At 42.2% G+C, this 20,885-nt stretch overlaps 2 protein-coding genes across 2 annotated transcripts in view; one reads left to right on the top strand and one right to left on the bottom strand.

Moving 5' to 3' along the window:
- FRK (fyn related Src family tyrosine kinase) overlaps nt 1–15,454 on the bottom strand; it is a 138,784-nt gene extending 123,330 nt beyond the window's left edge. The window contains exons 1-2 of the mRNA XM_032338776.1: nt 15,228–15,454; nt 7,905–8,000 (exon numbers count right to left, since the gene is read on the bottom strand). Coding sequence (XP_032194667.1) covers nt 7,905–7,915 — 11 coding nt within the window. The 5' untranslated portion in view covers nt 7,916–8,000; nt 15,228–15,454. The remainder of the gene's footprint in view (nt 1–7,904; nt 8,001–15,227) is intronic.
- Nucleotides 15,455–15,559: 105 nt separating this feature from the next.
- The window catches only part of NT5DC1 (5'-nucleotidase domain containing 1), a 140,368-nt gene continuing 135,042 nt past the window's right edge, over nt 15,560–20,885 (top strand). Inside the window, exon 1 of the mRNA XM_032338777.1 lies at nt 15,560–15,817. Coding sequence (XP_032194668.1) covers nt 15,725–15,817 — 93 coding nt within the window. The 5' untranslated portion in view covers nt 15,560–15,724. The remainder of the gene's footprint in view (nt 15,818–20,885) is intronic.

Raw genomic sequence — 20,885 nt, 5'->3', positions numbered from 1 at the left:
AAAACCCGAGATCTTGAAATTTGCAATAACATGGGTAGTACTAGAGGGTATTATGTGAAGTGAAGTAAGTCAAACAGAGGAAGACAATTATCATATGATCTCGCTGATATGTGTAATTTAAGAAACAAAACAGAGGATCATTGGGGAAGAGAGGAAAAAGTAAAACAAGACAAAACCAGAGAGGGAGACAAACCATAAGAGACTCTTAATCATAGAAAACAAACTGAGGCTTGCTGGAGGGGAGAAGCGTGGAGAGCTAGGTTAACTGGGGGATGGACACTAAGGAGGGCATGTGATGTAATAAGCAGTAGGTATTAATATAAAATTGATGAATCACAGACCTATACCCCTGAACCCAATAACACATTATATGTTAATTAAGTGAACTAAAATAATTTAAAAATTAAAAAATAAAAATAAAAGACTTTTTATTTATTCATTTGAGGGAGAGAGAGACAGAAAGAGCAAAAGCAGGGGAAAGGCAGAGGGAGACAGAGAAGTAGATTCCCCGCTGAGCTGGGAGCCCAACATGGGGCTCCATTCCAGAACCTAGAGATTATGACCTGAGCCTAAGGCAGACACTTAATAAACTGAGCCACTTGGGTGCCCCTAATTTTTCTGGTTCCTAATGATACTGAACATCTTTATTTATATTCCATTTGCATGCCCTCTTTTCTGAAGTGCCTACTTGGGTATTTTGCCCAATGAAGAAGAAATAAGCATTCCTACAAGCCAAGTTAAAAAAAAATGTTTACCTCAGGAGGGAGTGATAATGTGACAAGTGACACTTATGGGTAAAAAAAAGGAGGACTGAAGATTGAACACTGGGTTTAGCAAATGGTACCACTGGCGAATTTAATCAGAGAGTTGGTGAAATAGAGGAAAAAGTTTGTGTGCTTAAGAGAGCACGAGAGAAGGGATCACAGGCAGTGAGGAATACAACTATTTCAGTTTTCATAAAAGTGGGGCAGAGAAACGGAATATCAATTTGTTTTAGGATGAGAAAAACAGGATGCCTGGGTGACTCAGTTGGTTGGGAGACTGCCTTCGGCTCAGGTCATGATCCTGGAGTCCCGGGATCGAGTCCCATATCTGGCTCCCAGCGCTGCAGGGAGTCTGCTTCTCCCTCTGACCTTCTCCCCTCTCAGCTTCTCTCTCGTTCTCTAATAAATAAAGAAAAACTTTTTAAAAAGAGAGAGAGAAAAATAACATCATATTTGTATGTATGACGGTGAGATGATTTAGTAGAAATGAAAAATACTACAGGCAAGGGGAAAAAGTACTATTTCTGAGAGGATGAGCTAGTGTTCAAGGAGAGGGCTGGCTTTACATGTATATGTAGACAATTTATAGCAGTGCTTCTCAAACCTCACATGTGGAGGTTTTGTTAAAAATATGTTTGCTGAGTCCTAGGGCCAGATTTATGATTCAGTCATTCTCCAGTGGGATCCAAGAATTTCTGTCTAGCAAGTTCCCATGGTCTACTGCCGATCTGGGGATCACAACATAAGAACCACTGCTCTACAGTAACAGGAGGCAAGGCAGAGTACCTAACTATGTATGCTAGTTGGTACTGGGTATTTTTCCAGAAAAATAGAACCTGGGTCAACACTTGAGAGTAAAGATGAGGGAACATGATGTGACAAGAGGAAACTATAAAATAATCATTTAGAACAGCAGTAGAGTGAATGCATCAGGGCATTAACATATTATTACAGAGAGTAGCATTAATTACTCATTGAAATACGTGTGCAATGGTTGTGTATATTTTCTTCAGCCAGGATCAGCTGCTCAGGTGTAAATACAAAGAACTAATAGAGTTGACTTTAACCTGTGTATGTAATACCCTCTGCTGCCTAACAAGTAACCTCAAAACTCAGTTGCTTAAAACAATATTTATTATTGTTCAGGAATCTACAATCAGCTAGACTGTCTTGTTGATGTGAACCAGGCTTAGTTGCTCATGGCTGGGCTCACACCTGATCTAAGGTCAGCTCATAGGTCATTAGGGACCCACCAATTTTGGTTGGCCTTGCTCACATGTCTGGTATTTTACTGATTATGGGCTGGGATGACTAGAGTGGACTGACATAATGATTCAGCATCCCTTGGGGGTAATTCAAACTTATTCACCCAGCAGTAGCAGGATTCCCAAATGAGTGTGGAATCCCCCAACACCTCTTGTGACTCAGGCTCAGCACTGACAAAATGTCCTCTACTGCATGCTGTTCCTGAAAGCAACTCACAAACCTAGACCAGATTCAAGGAGAAAGAGATTCTAGCCTCACGTGAGGGGCTGCAGAGTCATATTGCAAAGGGGATAGATAGATAGATAGATAGATAGATAGATACACGGAAGGAAGATTTATGTTGTTTTTTAGTATTTACCACTACCAGAATGTGATCTTTCACTAGTTTAAAGAGGTGAGAAAGGAATACAGGAATTAAGGATGTATCAATTAAATGATTATAATGATTTTCTAAGGATGTATCAATTAAGTGATTATAATGATTCTCCATGAATATTCAGCTGGGGGAAAAAAAAATGAGAACATAATAGCAGTAAAAGACAGTGAAAAGGAGGTGGCAATCATTGGACTGTAGACACTAGTGCACTCAAAGGGTTGGAGCTGGAAAAGAGGACGTGAGCTAGAAGAACAGAAGAGGGTAGTAATAGCGTCAGTGATAAGACTATCCCAGAAGAGAAGTTAAAGGAATCGAGAGGCTAGAGTGTTATAATCATTAAAAAATAAGAAGTAGAAATTGAAACATTACAATGAGCTAGAAGCTAAAATCAAGGTATGGGAAATGTGAAGGGAGAACTGTGGTAGGTTGATAAATATACAAGTGTATAAATACAAATACATACATGTGTAAAAAATATATATATATATACAAAATAGATATAGATATATAATATATCTATATATATCTTTTAGAGAGACAGTATACCCACACACAGGCAGGGGACAGGGGCAGAGAGAGAGGGAGACAGACCCTTACGCAAGCTCCACACTCAGCATGGAGCTCCACACAAGGCTTGATCTCACGACTCTGAGATTATGACCTGAGCCGAAATCAAGAGTCCGACACCTAGCCAACTGAGCCACCCAGGTGCCCCTGAAAATATTCTTTGTCATTATGTATATATATTGTGTATACTGGGATAAGTCTGTAAGAACATATGTTCAACTTAGAGCAGTTACTTCCGGGGTGGGGGTGGGGGATGATAATGTATTGAGCAATGGTGAAAGGAAATTTTTGCTTTCATACTCTTTGCTTCTTTTTTTGTGGTGTCACCACACACATATGTTTTGTGCAGAAATAACTTCAGTCTCAAGGAAAAATTCAAATGGAAAAATGAAATAGAGCTTTAAGAAAAGCAAAAGGGGCTGGCTTCCTGTCACAAAGATCAGGATTTGAACTTCGTCTGTAAAAGGAGTATATTTCATGTTTTGGTGATTAAGTGAGATCATTATTTAATGCCCTTCACAGTGTCTGGCACGCGGAAGAAGCTCAATAACGCTGGCTATTTTCCAGTCACTGACAAGTGCCCCGCCCACATGCAAATGCACTGGGTGCCCGTGCGCGGGTCGTGTGCAGGTCCTGCGCAGGTAGGCACGCAGGTAGGCACACCAGAGAGAGAAGGGATGGAGGAGGACACATGCGGACCCAGAGATTGTGCAGCACGTGTGTACTCTACTCAGAGTACTTTCATTCTGGGGGGTAAAAAAGGAGAAAGACAAAAGGAGAAAATGGACATGTTGTTTATATTTCTTACCTGGCTAATTTCCAGAAGAGACTAATAAGAAATTATGCATATATTGACAACTTCACTAGCAAGAGCATTTATTCCAACATTCTCATTAAGAACTCCTCGCATGTCCAAATGACAGTTTTAAAATAGAGCTTTTAGAACAAGAATAAATCACAGCGAGTACTTTCCAAGGGTCAACAGTCATAATGAAGAGAGCTTAGTAGGCAGTGTTATCTCAGTATAGACAGAATCTAGTAATAGAAACTTGGAGAATCCTGTGACCCTCATGATAAAACACCAGTCTTTAAAATAAGAATTTTTCTGATTGATGTACTATTAAAAATTAAGTGTAGCTGGTAAGTTAATTATTAGGCTCCCAAAATGTTGGCTCAGGCCATTTTTACCCTGTGATTATATAGCCTGCATGTGAGCTCTTAGTGTAAGATGTGAAGAGTCTACCAAATATCCAACAGAAAATCAGTGCCTGATACTTACACTAGTATTTGACATGACTAAAAATCAATGGTTGTCAGAATGCTGCCTGAAGATTGTGGCTCCAAGCAATTAAAATCTTTTTTAAAAAAAGATTTTATTTATTTATTTGACAGACAGAGATCCCAATTAGGCAGGGAAACAGGCAAAGGGAGAGGGAGAAGCAGGCTCCCTGCTGAGCGGAGAGCCCAATGCGGGGCTCGATCCCAGGATCCTGGGATCATGACCTGAGCCGAAGGCAGAGGCTTTAACCCACTAAGCCACCCAGGCGCCCCTCCAAGCAATTAAAATCTTTATTATAAACCTGTGAAATGTAAATCCTGATTTATTGATTACTGAGAACATGGGATTCAGAGTCAAACACAGAGCCTTCTGCCTCCAAGTAGGTACCTCCTGGCACTCACTCAAAATTTCACAATGGATGAAGATAGAGAAATTAGGAAATGGAAATTCATTCGTTCATTCAATGGCCATTATGTACCAGGTTGTGCGCTAGGAATTGAGATACAAAGATGAACAAAACCCAGTTCCCAGTCTGAAATAACAGAGCTACTAGAAAAGCCTGACACAAAGCCAAATATTAATAAAACCATCAAGAAGATATCTCTAGGTTCCTGCAGCGAAACGAAATAATGTTCTTTCCAAGGGTGATGTGGGCGGTAACTTGCATGGTAATGGAAATCAACAAATAAAAGAAGGCATGATAGTTAATTTATTGAGCCAACTTGACAGGCTAAGGGATGCCCAGATAATTGGTGAAACATTTCTGCATGCGTCTATGCCTGTCTCTGGAAGACATGTGCATCAGTAGACTGAGTAAAGAAGTTTGCACTCACCCATGAAGTTAGATATAGTCCAACCTGATAAGGACCTGAACAGGAAAAACAAAAACAAAAACAAAAAAAACGAGGCAGAGGAATGGGGGTGGTGGAGAAAGGACAAATTTACTCTCGCTGCTTGAGCTGGGAAACTCACCCTCCCCAGGCCCTAGCTGTCAGGGCTCCTGGTTCTCAGGGCTTTGGACTTGAACTGAATTATACTACTGGTTTCCCTGCTTTTCTACCTTGCAGACAGCAGATTTCAGCCTCCATAATTGCATGAGCCAACTCCTATAATAAATCTCTCTCTCTCTCCATACACACACACACACACACACACCCTATTGATTCAGTGTTCCTGGGGAACTCTAAAATAGGAAGAAAGAATATTTTGGGCAGAGTAAGCAGCATGAGGTTAAGAAGCCATGCCAGACTAGCTTCTCCATTTTATGTACGGTATTCTAATTATTAGATACATAATCTCCCTCTCTAAACTGAAGGTGCCTCCAGGGAAGTTACCATTGTCTACTTTTGTATTCTGGTGTCTATCATAGTGCCTGGCACACGATAGTTTCTCAATAAACATGTGTTTAAATCTTTAAAAAAAAAATAGTGTCCTACCTCAACAGAGCCACTCAAGGTCTTTCTCCTTTGGGCCTGAGGATCTCTCAGAGGTTAAGGGGGCTGCTCCAACTCACACACAACCTGGAAGTCAGCCGGCATCCCTCAAGTATAAGAGAACAGGAACCAACAGATGGTCAGACTTTCCTTCTGGTGTACAATTATGGGAAGGATTCTCTGTGTTTCATGCAACATCCCAGTGGAATTAAAGCACTGTTGCCTACAACAGTGACCCTGTTATCCCTTCATATTGTTACTGGCTCTTACTCTATTATTTCACTGCTGATTTCTGGGACTGCCTCTTTTTTTTAAATTTTTTTTTTTAAGATTCTATTTATTTATTTGACAGAGAGATCACAAGTGGGCAGAGAGGTAGGCAGAGAGAGGGGGGGAAGCAGGCTTCCCGCTAAGCAGAGAGCCCGATGTGGGACTCTATCCCAGGACTCTGAGATCATGACCTGAGTCGAAGGCAGAGGCTTAACCCCTGAGCCACCCAGGCACCCCTGGGACTGCCTCCTAATAAGCCACCTGCAGCCAAGTTTTCATCTCAGGCTCTGCTTTCAGGACACCCCATTCATGAGAAAGATGCAGTACTTACACTAACCTCTGAGTAACTATGAATTTTCTACGAACATTAATAAGGGAACAGACATGAGACCTCAACATTTAGCGCACATAGGTGTGGAACAAGAATGATAAAATGAACTATTTCTGGAAGAAGAGAAAGCTTGGACTTTTGTTATCTTACCATAACAAAAATTTCTGATAACTTCTTAAGGACAAGGAAGTTGGAAATAATGTCACAAATCAGTACATAAAATCTCTGTTGTATATGTTCATATGTATAATTGTGCACCATAGAGTAGGTAATATGAGTGAAGTCATTTTCAGTTAAAATGTTTAGTAGCTTCCTAAAAAGTCTCTAGTCCAAGATTTCTTCTCAGGTATTATCATTGTTCAATTTCTCAAATCTAGCTAATACTGCCGATGGGATTCTGATGCCCAGAGCAAACAAAGCCAGGGCTATTTGACAAACTCAGTAAGAATTTAAAAATGAATGACTGATTGGTTCTTTAATAAGGCAATCTGTCCTTGAGTGCAAACCCATTTGCTTGGTTCTCAAACTACAGGTAATGCTGGACTAAACAGTGCCAGGAGATGTGCACCTTACACAAGTGAGATTTATTATCCAACTCCATTTCTAACTAGTGAATGTGGGCATAGAGATAGAACTAGATAATGTGGGCAAAATCAATGCTTCATCTCATTGAAAATGGTGAAAGCAGCAACCACAAAATGACCAAACAATTGCTCCTTTTACAGCCCATCCCTGCTTCTAACATGCCCCGCCATGTTTCTGAAGGACCATGAGCCACCTGTGAGTGGAAAATGTGGGAAGAAGGGAACACGTGGCCTGGATTGGGAACACCTATCCGTGGAAACCCACCTTGGCCAACCAGAACGCGTTTGTGGTTGCTGCTCTCCACAAATCCCATTATCAGTTCGAGTGAGCGGGTGGGTGAGAAGAATAAAGGAGAAAGGAGGTTTAAAGGCAAACTTCAACCAAAGATAGGAGAGATACTACATGATTTTCTTTTTGCTTCATAAACAGTCTTTTGGTCATTAAACTGATTTTTTTTTAAAAGATTTTATTTATTTATTTGACAGACAGAGATCACAAGTAGGCAGAGAGGCAGGCAGAGAGAGAGAGAGAGAGAGGGAAGCAGGCTTCCTGCGGAGCAGGGAGCCCGATGCGGGGCTCGATCCCAGGACCCTGAGATCATGACCCGAGCCGAAGGCAGCAGCCCAAACCACTGAGCCACCCAGGCGCCCCTAAACTGATTTTGTTAGCTAGAAAGATACAATACTACAAAAATTTAGAAACTAAGCAATAGTCCTTTGTTTATATCTTTATGTGTTTTTAACTGCATATTTAAATAGAAATCATCTTAAAATTTAAAAAGCATATCACTATATTAAAGTTTTTGATGGCAAATATCTTATATTGCATCTCAATTTTTTTTTCAAACAGTATTTATTTCTTTATGTCTTCATGTCTAAAAGCATGTTTCTTTAAATGGCATATACTTAAATCTTGTTTTGGTCAAGTCTTACATACCTTTTCATCTCTTTTTAGGTCATTTACACTTAGTATAATTATCAATATGTTTGTGTGTAAGTTTACCATATTGTTATTTACTACCCATTGCTCTCACCTATTCATCATTCCTCTTTTTTTTTCCTGCCTTCTTTTGTATTAATTGATGTTTCTCAAAAGTCCGCTGTAGAGGAATGATGGTTGGAATGTTTAGCTGAAACATAGAGTAGGGCAAACTATGAAAAACTATGTTAGTACCACTTCTGAATACACAAAGAGATTTCCCACAGGATCCTAACGCATTCCATTGTTTTATATTTGCTTTTGAGAGGAAAGGGTTAGAGTCTTGCAGTAAGTATGTCTTATCTGTTAGGTATAGCAATAATCCATTAATCCTTTCACTTTGCCAAGAAAAGAAAAACTGTTACACAGTCACTGTCCAGAAGTTAGCCTGTTACCTGAGATTTTTCTGGAACAGAAATCCTAGATGCCTAGAATCGGATTAAATAGTCAACAAATAATAAATCATTTTCTTAAAAGATTTTATTTGTTTATTTTTGTGAGAGAGAGAAGCAGCACAAGCAGGGCTGGGGGAGGGAGAGGCAGACTCCCAGCTGAGCAGGGAGCCTGATGGCAAACTAGGACCCTGGGATCATGACCTGAGCCAAAGCAGATGTTTAACCAACTATGAGCCACCCAGGCACCTAATAAATCATTTCTAAGACTACTGATACTCATTTACACATTGCTTTTCAAAAGGGGCTGTTGTGGGATATTTTTGTTAAGAGGAGAAAAAAAAAAAAACAATAGTGGAGAAGTGTGGATGAGCATGAGATACTCAATTTTCCATACCTTATTTTCAAATATTAAAGAGATATAATTACTTTTAAGAAAACTTTCAAGTATCTAATTTTATAGATAAGAAAACTGAAACAAAGTAATTAAAGAATCAAAATATATCAACTTAGGAGGGTACTTGTTATTCCTTTAATGACACTCTAGTACAGCATGAGAAATACATAAACGGAGAAAGATCAAAGATGAAAATACACAGGTGAGATGCACCCAGTCACTTAAGTCAAAAAAGTAAACTTGCTGCTCAAGAGCCCTGGAGACAAAGAATGTATAGATCCTCACCTAAGCCAAGGGGGACTCCACACTGACTGGATCACAGTTTATAAGGCATTCCTAAAATATGTGCATATTTGGATGCCCTTGAGAATAAAAAATTTTAACACACTTAAATATTTGAAAATTTGGAATCAAAACATAAATAGAAAAAGAAAATAAGGGCCATCTGTGGAAGGAACAATCATTTCACTGGGCTCACATATTTTTTGCTTCTATTATCACCAAAATGCCAACCAGCCTCCAAAAATATCTAAGTTTCCCATAATCCCTTAGGAATACCAAACCTTAGCTATGAAGGCCTGACTTGAATGTATCCATTATCCTTTGTTTAGATATTTTACCCATACTAGTATAATGTTAAAATACTAACAGATTTCTTTGTTTCAAAATTTCCCCACCAGTTAGAAAATGGTAAAAGTTTTGGCTAGGCCCAGCCCTCAGACAGAGGAAGATGTTCTGTGGCAGATAATTTCTTGGTTTTGTATTCCAGCATGGACTTGAGACTCTCAAAGTAGAAAAACTGTCTCGAAGGCTGCATTCGTTTTCTAGGGCTGCCATAACAAAATACTGCAGACTGAGTGGCTTAAACAACGGAAATTTATCTCTCACAGTTCCGGAGGTTAGAAGTCCCAACATTAAGATGTCAACAGGTTTGATTTCTCCCGAGGCCTCTCTTCTTGGCTTGCAGACCACTGCTTTCTTGCTGTGTCGTCACATGGTCTTTCTTCCTCTGTGCGTGACACCCCTGGTTCTCTCTTTGTGGGTCCAAATTTCCTCTTCTAAAAGGACATCAGTCAAAATGATCAGGTCTGCCCTAGAGCTTCATTTTAATTTGATCACTTCTTTAAAGGCCCTATGTCCAAATAGAGCCCCTCCAGCCCCTCAAGTTAAACACAGTCATTTGAGGGAAGCACAACTCAGCCCATAAATGCCAGGACACATCTGTTTTTTCAAGTTCTGGGCTTTCAGCAAGAAAAAAGTTAATTACAAAAAGTTTTTTTAAAGTTGGTTTCAGAATAGATACAAAGTATATGTCTCAGAGTTGCCAAAATTTAGGAAATAAAAATCAAGTATGTCAATTTATATTTGAATTTCAGAGAAACAACAAATAGTTTCTTTAATACTAGGTTTCATGGGATATTTGGGACATTCAAATTTAATTAGGCATTCAATATTTTATCTGACAATGCTAGTCCCAGGAAACAGGATGGGCAGCATTAAAGTGGATCATTTGTATGGCTCTCAGAGGAAAAGACCCTACACCCTATCGCATTGTGAGGTTAAATCCCTCCCATGAGAAACAACAGAAACCTCCACATGAGTTTGAGGATCCAAAAGCAGAGTATTTCGTTCTGCATTCTGAGAGAAAACTGCTTTAAGGAGTGTCCTGTGGTAAGAGAGAGCCATCACTCGGGTAGAAACGGTGGCTCCCATCCGGATAGAAGGGGTCTGAGGTAACCACCCCACCTTTCCACGGTGAAATACGGACCCTCCTTTGCTGTGGCTTCAAAGCCAAAAGCTTTCTGTGAAGGTTTCCTGGGACTCCTCAAGAGAGAAGAGGTTGAATGAGTGTGGAATGGCAACCTTAAAATGGTCTCATGGTTTGGATCAAAGCTAAAAATTTTCGGGACGATGCTGTAAGTAGAGATACTGTAGAGTTTAATGCAGCAGTCATAGTTGCTGACAGGGTGGATGCCGTGGCCAGAGGTAACCAAACACTGACAGGGATGGAGAAGCACATGTATGGATGCCATTAGCCAAGGACCAGAAGTCTATTCCTGGACTCGCTGACGCTCTGTTAGCCCTGCTGCAATTTAGAAGCCCCACGCCTCCCAGAAAGACAGCAAAGAAGAAAGGAAGACTGACAGTCAAAGAGAAATTCAGTTTAAACCAGAACTAGCTGAGTTCACCTTGAGTTTATCCGCATTGTACTTCTAACTTAACTGCTGATGAATCAAGATTCCCCATAATACACTATTAGATTGAGTCTGACCCTAAAACACAACATGTCTTAACCAATTAAATTTCAATCCACTGCTATATCCTAAGAGATCTTGCTGAATCACAATTCTGCCATTTGGTATTTTAGCTCTCTCTGCAAGAGGGACTCATTTCATATTTTACACGTTTAGTTATTTATTGAGATACAACCTTAATGAGAAGTTTCCTGTATCGAGATACCACCTTACACCTGTTAGAATGGCCAAAATCAACAAGACAGTAAACAACAAGTGCTGGAGAGGATATGGAGAAAGGGGAACCCTTTTACACTGTTGGTAGGAATGCAAGTTGGTGCAGCCACTTTGGAAAACAGTGTGCAAATTCCTTAAGAAATTAAAAACAGAAATTCCCTATGACCCTGCAATCGCACTGCTGGATATTTACCCCAAAGATACAGATGTAGTGAAAAGAAGGGACATCTGTACCCCAATGTTCATAGCAGCAATGGCCACAGTCACCAAACTGTGGAAAGAGCCAAGATGCCCTTCAACAGACGAATGGATAAAGAAGATATGGTCCTTGTATACAATGGAATATTGTGCCTCCATCAGAAAGGAGGAATACCCAACTTTTGTATCAACATGGATGGGACTGGAGGAGATTATGCTGAGTGAAATAAGTCAAGCAGAGAGAGTCAATTATATGGTTTCACTTACTAGTGGAGCATAAGGAATAACACAGAGGACATGGGGAGCTGGAGAGGAGACGTGAGCTGGGGGAAATCAGAGGGGGAGATGAACCAGGAGAGACTGTGGACTCTGAGAAACAAACTGAGGGGAGGGGGGTGGGGGGCTGGGTGAGCCTGGTGGTGGGTATTAAGGAGGGCATGTATTGCATGGAGCACTGGGTGTGGTGCATAAACAAAGAATCTTGGAACACTGAAAAAAATGAAATTTAATTAAAAAAAGAAATAAAACTAAATTTAAAAAACTAATTACTATACTTTCAAAAAAAAAAAGTTTCCTACCAAAGGACTTCATCCCACCACATTCTCTCCTTCCAACATCCAAAATAAATACACCCACACACAAAAATAAAATAAATATATACACACACAAAAACCACAGTAAAATTTCTAAGTAAGCGTCACTTCTTGCAGCAAGAGCAGAAAGGGAAAGTAGAAAATCACTTTTTTTTTATTAAGAAACTGAAGGATTTTTAAATTACTAAAAAAATCAAATGAAAAATATTCCTAATGCAGAACTACTGCCATCTTAAGGCCACTGCCCAGTATTACAAATCAGCTTTTGGTCCTATTCAGCTAGAAGACTAATATTTAAGGGCTACAGAGATTAATTTTTAAGCATTTAAATATTTTATCTTTTTTTCAAATTACTAAATAAACTTTATTGCTTCCCTGTAAGCAAATTATGGGATCCAGGGAAGATGTGGCGATTAGGTTGTACAAAAAGTTAACATTACAATGTTTACTTTGGAGTATTTAGAAAAACGCTTTTTTAAAATATGGTCTTTTTTGGGGGGATCAGGAAGAAGAAGAATCTTAAGCAGGTTCCACGTCCAGTGCCAAGCCCAACGACGGCCTTGATCTCACGACCCTGAGATCATGACCTGAGCTGAAATCAAGAGTTGGAGGCTTAACCAACTGAGCCACCCAGGCACCCCAGAAAAACACATTTTCAACTAACAAAAGAATAAACAAACAAACCTCTCCCTGCCCCCAAATAACAGTTTGGTAAATAACATTTATTATGTAGACATCAAATTGCAGTATTTTAAATTCACAAAAAATCACTCTGTGAGTTATTTTAGAGTCTAAAACAAGCTAGCTGATCATAAATTATTTAGGTAAATAAAAGTAAAAGGCACACCTAAGGTTAAAGTCGCTAAGTTACAGTATTTACTGTATTAAAATAAAGGCCTATTGATATAGGTCTAAATATAGGTCTATTCACTGTATTAAAATATAGGTCAGTAGTAATGATGAAATTCAATCCTAGAAAATCAGCAAAAATATAACTTATTCTGAGCATTTCTCCATTATTTCATAACTTTTACATGAAAAGGAAAACTCCATACATAGAATACTTAAAAACAACCTAAAATTTCACAGCATAGTATTAACATTATACTCAAATAAAAATACCAAGACCCTGAAAACCAACAAATAACCTAAGCAAAAAAAATTAAGCATAAGTTCATGTCATTTAGGGATCTTTCAAATGCAAATACTATTTACTACATTTGACCCAACAACATTGGTTGGGGTCAAATCTCCTTACTGAATGTCTTAGTTTGCTGAGACTGCCGTAACAAAATACCACAGACTTGGTGGCTTAAACAGAAAATTATTTTCTTACAGCTCTGGAGGCTGGAAGCACAAGATCAAGGTGCAAGTTGGGTAGGTTTCTAGTGAAATTCTCCTTTTTTGCTTGCAGACTGAACCTTCTCCTTATGTCCTCACATGGGATTTCTTCCATGCATACGGTCTATTTTGTGTCACTTCTTCTTTGAAACCATCATATTAAATTAGGGCCCTACTCTTATGACCTCATTTAACCATACTCAAAGTCCCTATCTTCAAAAATAGTCACATTGGGGCTTAGGCTTCAATATATGAATTTGGGAAGGGAGGGACAATTCAGGCCACAACACTGAAATACTTAATATTAGCACTCAAAGAAACAGAAATTAATTGGTCTAAGAACATGGACTTCTTGATTGATTGATACTAGAACAGCTGTGGTATTTTATCAGTACCTGTGATAGAAGTTTAATGTATTAGAAAAAAAAGTAAATATTTTTATTTGAAAATAAGCCCTATGAAGAAAAGTGAATGTATTTAGGTTCAGGGTTAGATAAGGAGTCGGGGGTGAGAGAGGGAACCATCCCACATGTTCTTAAAGGAGTTAGACCGAGGTTTGAGCTATAAGCCAGGAAAGGTGACTACAGCTCAAGGAGGGGTAAGAGCTCTAGGGATGCCTGGAGGGTATTGTTTCCTAAATTCTCCCACAAAATGTAAATGCCTAGAGTCTCTAGCAGAGAGCTCTTTGACAGGACTTGAGGAATCTAAGACATGTAACAGTTGTCACTTAGCAAGTAGAAATGTCTGTTGTTGAGCCTATCCAAGTCTAAGGGCCAACCCCAGTCCGAGGGACACTTACATCAGGAAAAACCATCCTTTTCGTACTCTTCCCTTGGGCAACAAATGCACTTGTACATTTATATTACTAAGGGAACTCCCTAAAGTGTCTACCCTTCAGGGAAACTTGTGGCCTTCAGTGTATAGTCTACCTGGCACTTTGACATTGGCAGGCCCACTGCAGGGGGCAAAGAGGAACGCTAACATCAATGCTTCACGGACAACAGAGTCATAAAGGGAAATATGTACAAACTGTGAATCAATCCAGGTCCCTCTTTTTGACTCACAGACATTAAAAACATGGCTGCTGGACTGTGACCATACCAGTCAGTGAAGAGCTCAATCTTCTTGAGGTTTCTTTCCTCTTCCTATTCCAGAGAGATCTGTTTGGGGCTTTTAAGAGTTATAATGGAACATTTATTCAAATGGGCCCACTAGGTATAATAAGTGTCCTACCTAATTGAATTATTTATTGCACTAAATTAATCCCCTGATTGGTCTATTGGCCTCATAAGGGTTAGTATTTGTAAGGGTTAAATGTAATTCTCAATGAATTATATCTTCATTATGTCATAACTATTGATTTTTTTTCCATTGGACAATGTTCCTTTAAACTTAACACATAAGAAATACAAAGGTAATGAACTTACATTTTCTTTTTTAAATTTATATTGTATTTTCTCTTTTAAATAATTTTAAAGATCTCCAAGACCTAGCCTTTCATATGGGTTCTCAAAGTGAAATACCTTAAGCAACACTGTATATAACTTTTCTCTTGTACATCTAAAATCATACCAGCTATACACAGTCCGTGAGAGAATTCAGTTTATTGTCGAACCATTTTGTGCTCTATAATCTTAAAGCCATCTGTTTGCAGAAAGTTTTCTGCTCTGTAGCATGTTCTATCAACTTTCTGCTGTCCTTTCACAGAAAAATTCATCCATATTAAAAAAAAAATGATAAGTAACAAAAATAGCCAACGCTGATTCCTTTAATCAGCGTCATTTTGCAAAAATGGTCCTTCAACTTCTAATAAATTTCTTTTCTAATGCACTCCAGAAGGGGAGATAGTGAAAGGTCTTTTAACAACTTAGGGAGCAACGAAATATTCAAACCTTAGAGAGCACGTGGGCAACGAGAGCTCCCCAATTCTAGGCTAACTGTGTCAGAGGATATTCGTGAATAGAATTGTCGTCGCCATAACCTTACCTTATCCCGCACAAGAGCAAAGGGTGGGGTCTAACTTGACAGTGTCCTGTTTTCTGGGGCACCTTGAAAACGACGGGGAGCCCCGGTTAATTTTGTGGCAAAGGTTCTGCCTCCACGGGGACTCACGGGCACCCCCAGCTCCAGCAGAGGTGGAGGGGCTCCCGGCCCTCCCGCCTTCCGGACTGCGGGGCGCGGAGGGCGGCGGGGGGCGGCGGGAGGCCAGCCGGCAGCGGAGGGCCGCAGGGCGCCGAAGCGGCGGGGGTGGCGCGGGCAGGCGAGCCGCGCGGGAGGCGGGGAGAAGCGCGGCCGGGGGCGGCGCTCGCGGGCGCGGGAAGCGCTGGAGGCCGACGCGCTGCGTCCCGGGGGTGGCCGCAGCCCCGCCCCGCCCCGCCCCGGTCCCGTCCGGTCCCATCCCCGCAGCGTCCCGCAGCGTCCCGTCCGCGGGCTCCTCGCACCCTCCGGCGCCCGAGGCGCTCTCCAGTGCTTCCAGCGCAGCCATGGCTCAGCACTTCTCCCTGGCCGCCTGCGACGTGGTCGGCTTCGACCTGGACCACACTCTGTGTCGCTACAACCTGCCCGAGAGCGCCCTGGTGAGTGGCGCGGGCTGCCCGGGGCGCGCGGCGAGCACCTCCATGGCGGCCGGGGCCGGACTTCCCTCGGGGCTCAGGGCGGCGAGCGCCGCCGGGGGCCTGCGGCCGCCACGCCCCTGCGCAGAACCCGGCCTCCCCCCGCGAGGCCGGGCGGAAGTGTGCATCCCCGGGGCCCTGCCGGCGCGCTCCGCACTGGCTTGCTGTGCCCAGCTGTAAGCCAACTTGGAGAAGAGCCGTGGGGAGGAGAAGGGGCCGAGGGGCGAGCCGTGCAGAACCGGCCGGGAGAAGCGGTTCCAGGGACAGAAGGCGGGGCGGGGCCAGGGCAACTGGGGGTGTCTTCTGCAGATCTCTGGCCTTGGAACTTCGCTGCTGGTCCTTCTGGGCTCCAGCCGCGCTCCAGGACAGCCACCTGGGCTCGTATTTTCCGGGTGTGCATTTTTCCTTTTCGTGTCTGTGCGACCACCTGTCAGTTCTTAAACACTGCAGTCAGGGAGAGATTGCGTGGTGTATGGGAAGGAACGCTAGCCGAGAAGTCGTTAGAATGATGGCCCCTATTTTGTCTTCTATCAAGAGACAAAAATGAACCTTTACTGCCCATTCCTACATGCACCATGCCCCCTTTGAATAAGTTCTAATCTTAACAACAGCCTGCTAAGCTGGGGTCCTCCCAGGCCTTTGGAAAGAAGGGGAAGTGAAGTATGTCTGATTCCACACCCTCAGGTGAATCGCCTGTCCTCCCCGGTTCCTGTGGTTTCATACGGAAACTGATGCAAGAAATCAACGGGAATTTTTTTAGTCAAAGATCTAAGCATCAAAGCTTTCTAAAAGAGCTGACTAGGAGCACCGTGGTCAGAGCAGGGCTCCACGCCCAGACTGCCTGGCCTAGAGCACCAGCGTCTCCATTACTAGCTCTGTGACCTTGGGCAAGTTACTTAACTTTTTTTTCAATCCTCAGTTTCCCCATTTACAAAAATGACCCAAATAAACGGATTTACGGCAAAAGGCTGCAAGAATTAAGTGAGGAGTAATAGATGTATAATGCGTAGAGCAGTGTCTGACCCATACAAGTGCTTTTATGGTTACCATCCAAACCATTTTTAAGCCTCGCCATTTATGGTTAGAGCTCAGGGCCTCTGGTACAGACATTAGCCAGTGCTGTTCCTCATCCCGGGGAGGTCAGTGCTCCAACCTGAGGTCCAGGTATCTGTCAGTGGTCAAACCCCAGTGTCTGAGTTGGTCGTGTGCTATCTATGCACAGATGCTAAAAAATAAAAAAGGTGTACTGTTCCTGCTGTTACACTTTTCTGCTTTCCTTCTATACAGGTGTTTCCTTGGTCATACTGAAAGTTGAGAAGGCTTTTCTTTTTGATCTTCAGCTACTACTTTTTCTAGACCTTTGATTCATATTTTCCTTCCCCACGTGCCTTTCAGGTTCCCTCCCGGAGAATGCGAGTTTTCTTGCATCTCCTCTGTGGCCACCTTCATCTGAAGGAAATATTGTTAAACCACTCATGTTAAAACCCATTTTGTGCCTGTGTGCAGGTCACGTCCCAGCATGCAAGATCCTCGAGGACAAGGATTCTTTTCTACAAACCTTCCTCTAATATCAGGGAGGCTTAAAGATTGAAAGTAATCTAGTGTGTTAGGTGTGATCCTCTTTGGTTCAGAAATCTTCTATGAAATGCCAGCAGTGTGCTTGCTGAGCACCATAATAGAACTGAATACAGAGATAGACACAGGCTTTCCAAGTGGCCGTTGTGCTGGGTAAAGATGCTGCCAGAGTTGGTTTCGGCCCCCTGGAGTGAGGGCAGTATCATTCCTGGAGGGCTTCCCTCCACCACACCAACTCCTCTGTCAGATCTCATCTGAAATAGCATTCCTTTTGGGAAGCTTTCCCCTGCCCCCTAAAGTTTACCCTTTCCTTCTCATCCCACCTCCAATTTTCCATAAAACCCTTAATTTCTGAAAGCACTTACACGCAGCTTAAAAGTTCCTGTTAACCTGTTGGAATCTTCCCCTTGAATCTAGAGTCATGGCTCCCTGACATTAGAATCTCTGACAGTCTCTTGTGTGTTCTGAACTGAGTGCTTGGCCTAAAATGGTTCAGTCAGTAATTGTGGAATGACTGAATAAAAAAAAAGATATTTTAATAACTGAATATGGCACAGTCACTATTCTAATAATCATTCAGTTTAAATGAGCTGGTTAGGTCTTTACAAAACTTTGTGAGGTTGTTGCTTTGTCACAGTCGTTTGGAGATGAGGATAAGGCGGCACAAAAAGGATAAGTAGCTTATCCAGGATCGTCCTGCTAGCCGGCTTCTGTTTCCAACGCTCGGCTTTGTATGTGCCACAAAGCCTAGAGGAGCTGTCTGGAGTGACTGGTGCTTGAGCTGGGTACCAACACAGGAGTTAAAGCTGGCAGGGAGGAGGCAGGGTAGAGCACTTTGGACAGAGCAAATACAGCCAGGGTAAAGACCCAGCGAAGAGAACTCCGGGAGGTGCAGGTATCCAGCAGCAGACAGGGAATGGCAGGAGAAGATGTTGGAGAAGTCAGTGGTGACTGCATCGTGGAACACGGCGAGGGCCTCCCCCATGAGTGTCATAGGCATTTAATAAGGGCAGGGTGTGTGCAAAGGTGGGACTGGGTGTGTTACTCTACGTGGGGACTCAGGAAAGCCATCCTAGAAATGATGACCCCTGTGCTCTCCGGGGGTTGCAGACTCGGAAGTGGATGGGGCCAGCAGTTAAGCCCCATGTGGGAGTGGGGGTGGGACCTGGGGCAGCTAGGAAAGCAGCTTTGCCTTCTGAAGACACAACCACACTCAACTTTTGCCAACAGCTATCTGCCATGAGGAAGTAGGGGCTCAGTCTCTTAAAAGATCTGATTCTTTTAAGATAAGTTAGAGATCTGAACTTGTTTTAAAAAAAGGAAAGAAAGAAAGAAAGAAAGAAAGAAAGAAAGAAAGAGAAAAAGAAAGAAATCTGACCTTGTATGTGAAGTCTCTGAATTTTTACACGTTAGCTCATTTTCAAACAGCAGGATTGTAGGGTTGTGAGACAGATTTCACAAAGAAAAAAACAGAGCACCTAGTTCAATTTGGATTTCAAATAACAAAAACATTTTTATCAGATGCTTGTTCTGCAGGGGATGTGCTTATCCTAAAAAATTCATTGTTGTTTATCTGAAAACCAGATTCAGCTAGGTATTTCATATTTTATCTGGCACCGTGAAGCAGGAATCAAACCTGATTTGTGATCTGCTGTAACTTACAGGACACCAGTGTGCAGCTGCTGTGTGGTGTGTGTTACTAGTCACGGGAGACTGGGAGCAAGTCAGTGACCCCAAAGGCTGGGGGAGGAAGGGGGCTGCCCGTGGAGGCCCTGTGCCATCAAGGTTTCTGGGGTGATGCAACAAAATGGAAAAAGGTCCAAGAACCAAGGCGTCAGGACTAGGACAGGTTTGAGAGGCACAGACTCCCTTATTTTTCTCAGCACCACTATTCTCTCTTTCTCCCAGCACGTTGACCTCATTCTCTCCTATTACAGAAACTTCTCCACGAGGTGAGGAACACAGCTGTGGACGCCCCTGTTGGCAGCCCTTCTGGAAAGGGCTCCTTTGTCTTAGGAAGGTTTCCAACCTCATTGGAATCACATGCCCATATCTTTATCAGGATTGCCAAGGGGTGAGAAAGTCCAGGACTGAATAAAGTGCCTCGACCAGAGGCGAGATTAATGGTGTCAGTAACCATTGGTAGCTTGAAAGTGACCATGGTGGGGATATTTATTACCATGGAAATGGGCAGACGGTACTTATCAAAGATATACATATATATATATATATATATATATATATATATATATATATCCGGTTGTGACTGATAATAAAAGCAAATATTTACATTGAATTTACTTGTATGTCAGGCACTGCTCTAAAGCACTTTACATCTGTTAATTCCACAGCACTGGTTTCCTGCGAGGCAGGATCATGATGTGTATTTTTATTGTCCACCGTACTCTGGACCTCAGAGTGACTCAGTACATGTTTTATTTCATTTCTTTTTTTTTTTTAATGATTGAACAAAAATCCATAGAACATGGAAAGCCAGTGATTTTCAGTCATCTCTGGGCTTTGCGAATCCTGACCTGGACCCCACCCTCGCCTGTAGGTCTGAAATTTCTGGGTGGTTTTAAGAGCCCTCACTATGGTTCTGAATCACCGCCAGGGGTGGGAAGTGTTGATATATCGTGTTGACATAATGTGAGCTATTAACAGTTGACCTGGTTCAGGGTCACACTGCATTGCATGGGAGTACATGTATAGTGACTTTAATTAGCTTCAGGACAGAGAACAGCTCTAGTTGATAGGGAGCTTTTGATTTCTCTGCACTCATCTCCTGGTGCTCGCACCCAAACCCAGGCATGTGCGGGCCTCTGGGTTTCTGGACTTGGCGTGCTCCCTCCCTCTGGATTCACCCAACTAACTGCTACAGCTCTCAGGGGTCAGTGTAAGCATCATCACCTCAGGGAGGCCTTCTTCCATCGCTTTCGCTGTGTCTCTACCCTCTCCGCTTTGTGCCACCTCATGCTGGCAAAGAGGTTATGGGTTCACGGAGAGTAGAAGGGTCAAGTTGCTGGAGTATCATCTTGGTCCCTGCTCAGTCTGACCCCAGGCCAGTATTCAGATTCAGGTTCAAGTGCATCTGATGCTGACTTAAGAACACTGTTTGAAGGAGAATGGGGTAGGGCCAGAGTGGACTTTTGTCTACCTTTCGCCTACTTTTCACGTGGGATACACAGTTCTCTAAAAATTTGAGCCAACCCTTTAGAAAAAAAATAAGACACATCACTCAAACACTTGGGATTTTGTCGTTGAGGAATCAGAAGATCCGTTTATCTTTGTACTTATTTCCAGAAGTTTCCTTTGTCCTTTTCCCTCAGTTTTCCCTATGGCAGAGATACGAGAGATATTTCCTGTATCTGATGGAAGCCCCTTCATTCTTCCTTCAGGTCATCTGCCTGGTTCCCGTGTGTTTTTCCCTTTGAGACTCCCCTGTGTCAGTGACAAA

Source organism: Mustela erminea, chromosome 4 (genome assembly GCF_009829155.1).
Source record: "Mustela erminea isolate mMusErm1 chromosome 4, mMusErm1.Pri, whole genome shotgun sequence".
In the NCBI taxonomy this organism is placed as follows: Eukaryota; Metazoa; Chordata; class Mammalia; order Carnivora; family Mustelidae; genus Mustela; species Mustela erminea.
This window is presented reverse-complemented; position numbering and strand designations above follow the sequence as displayed.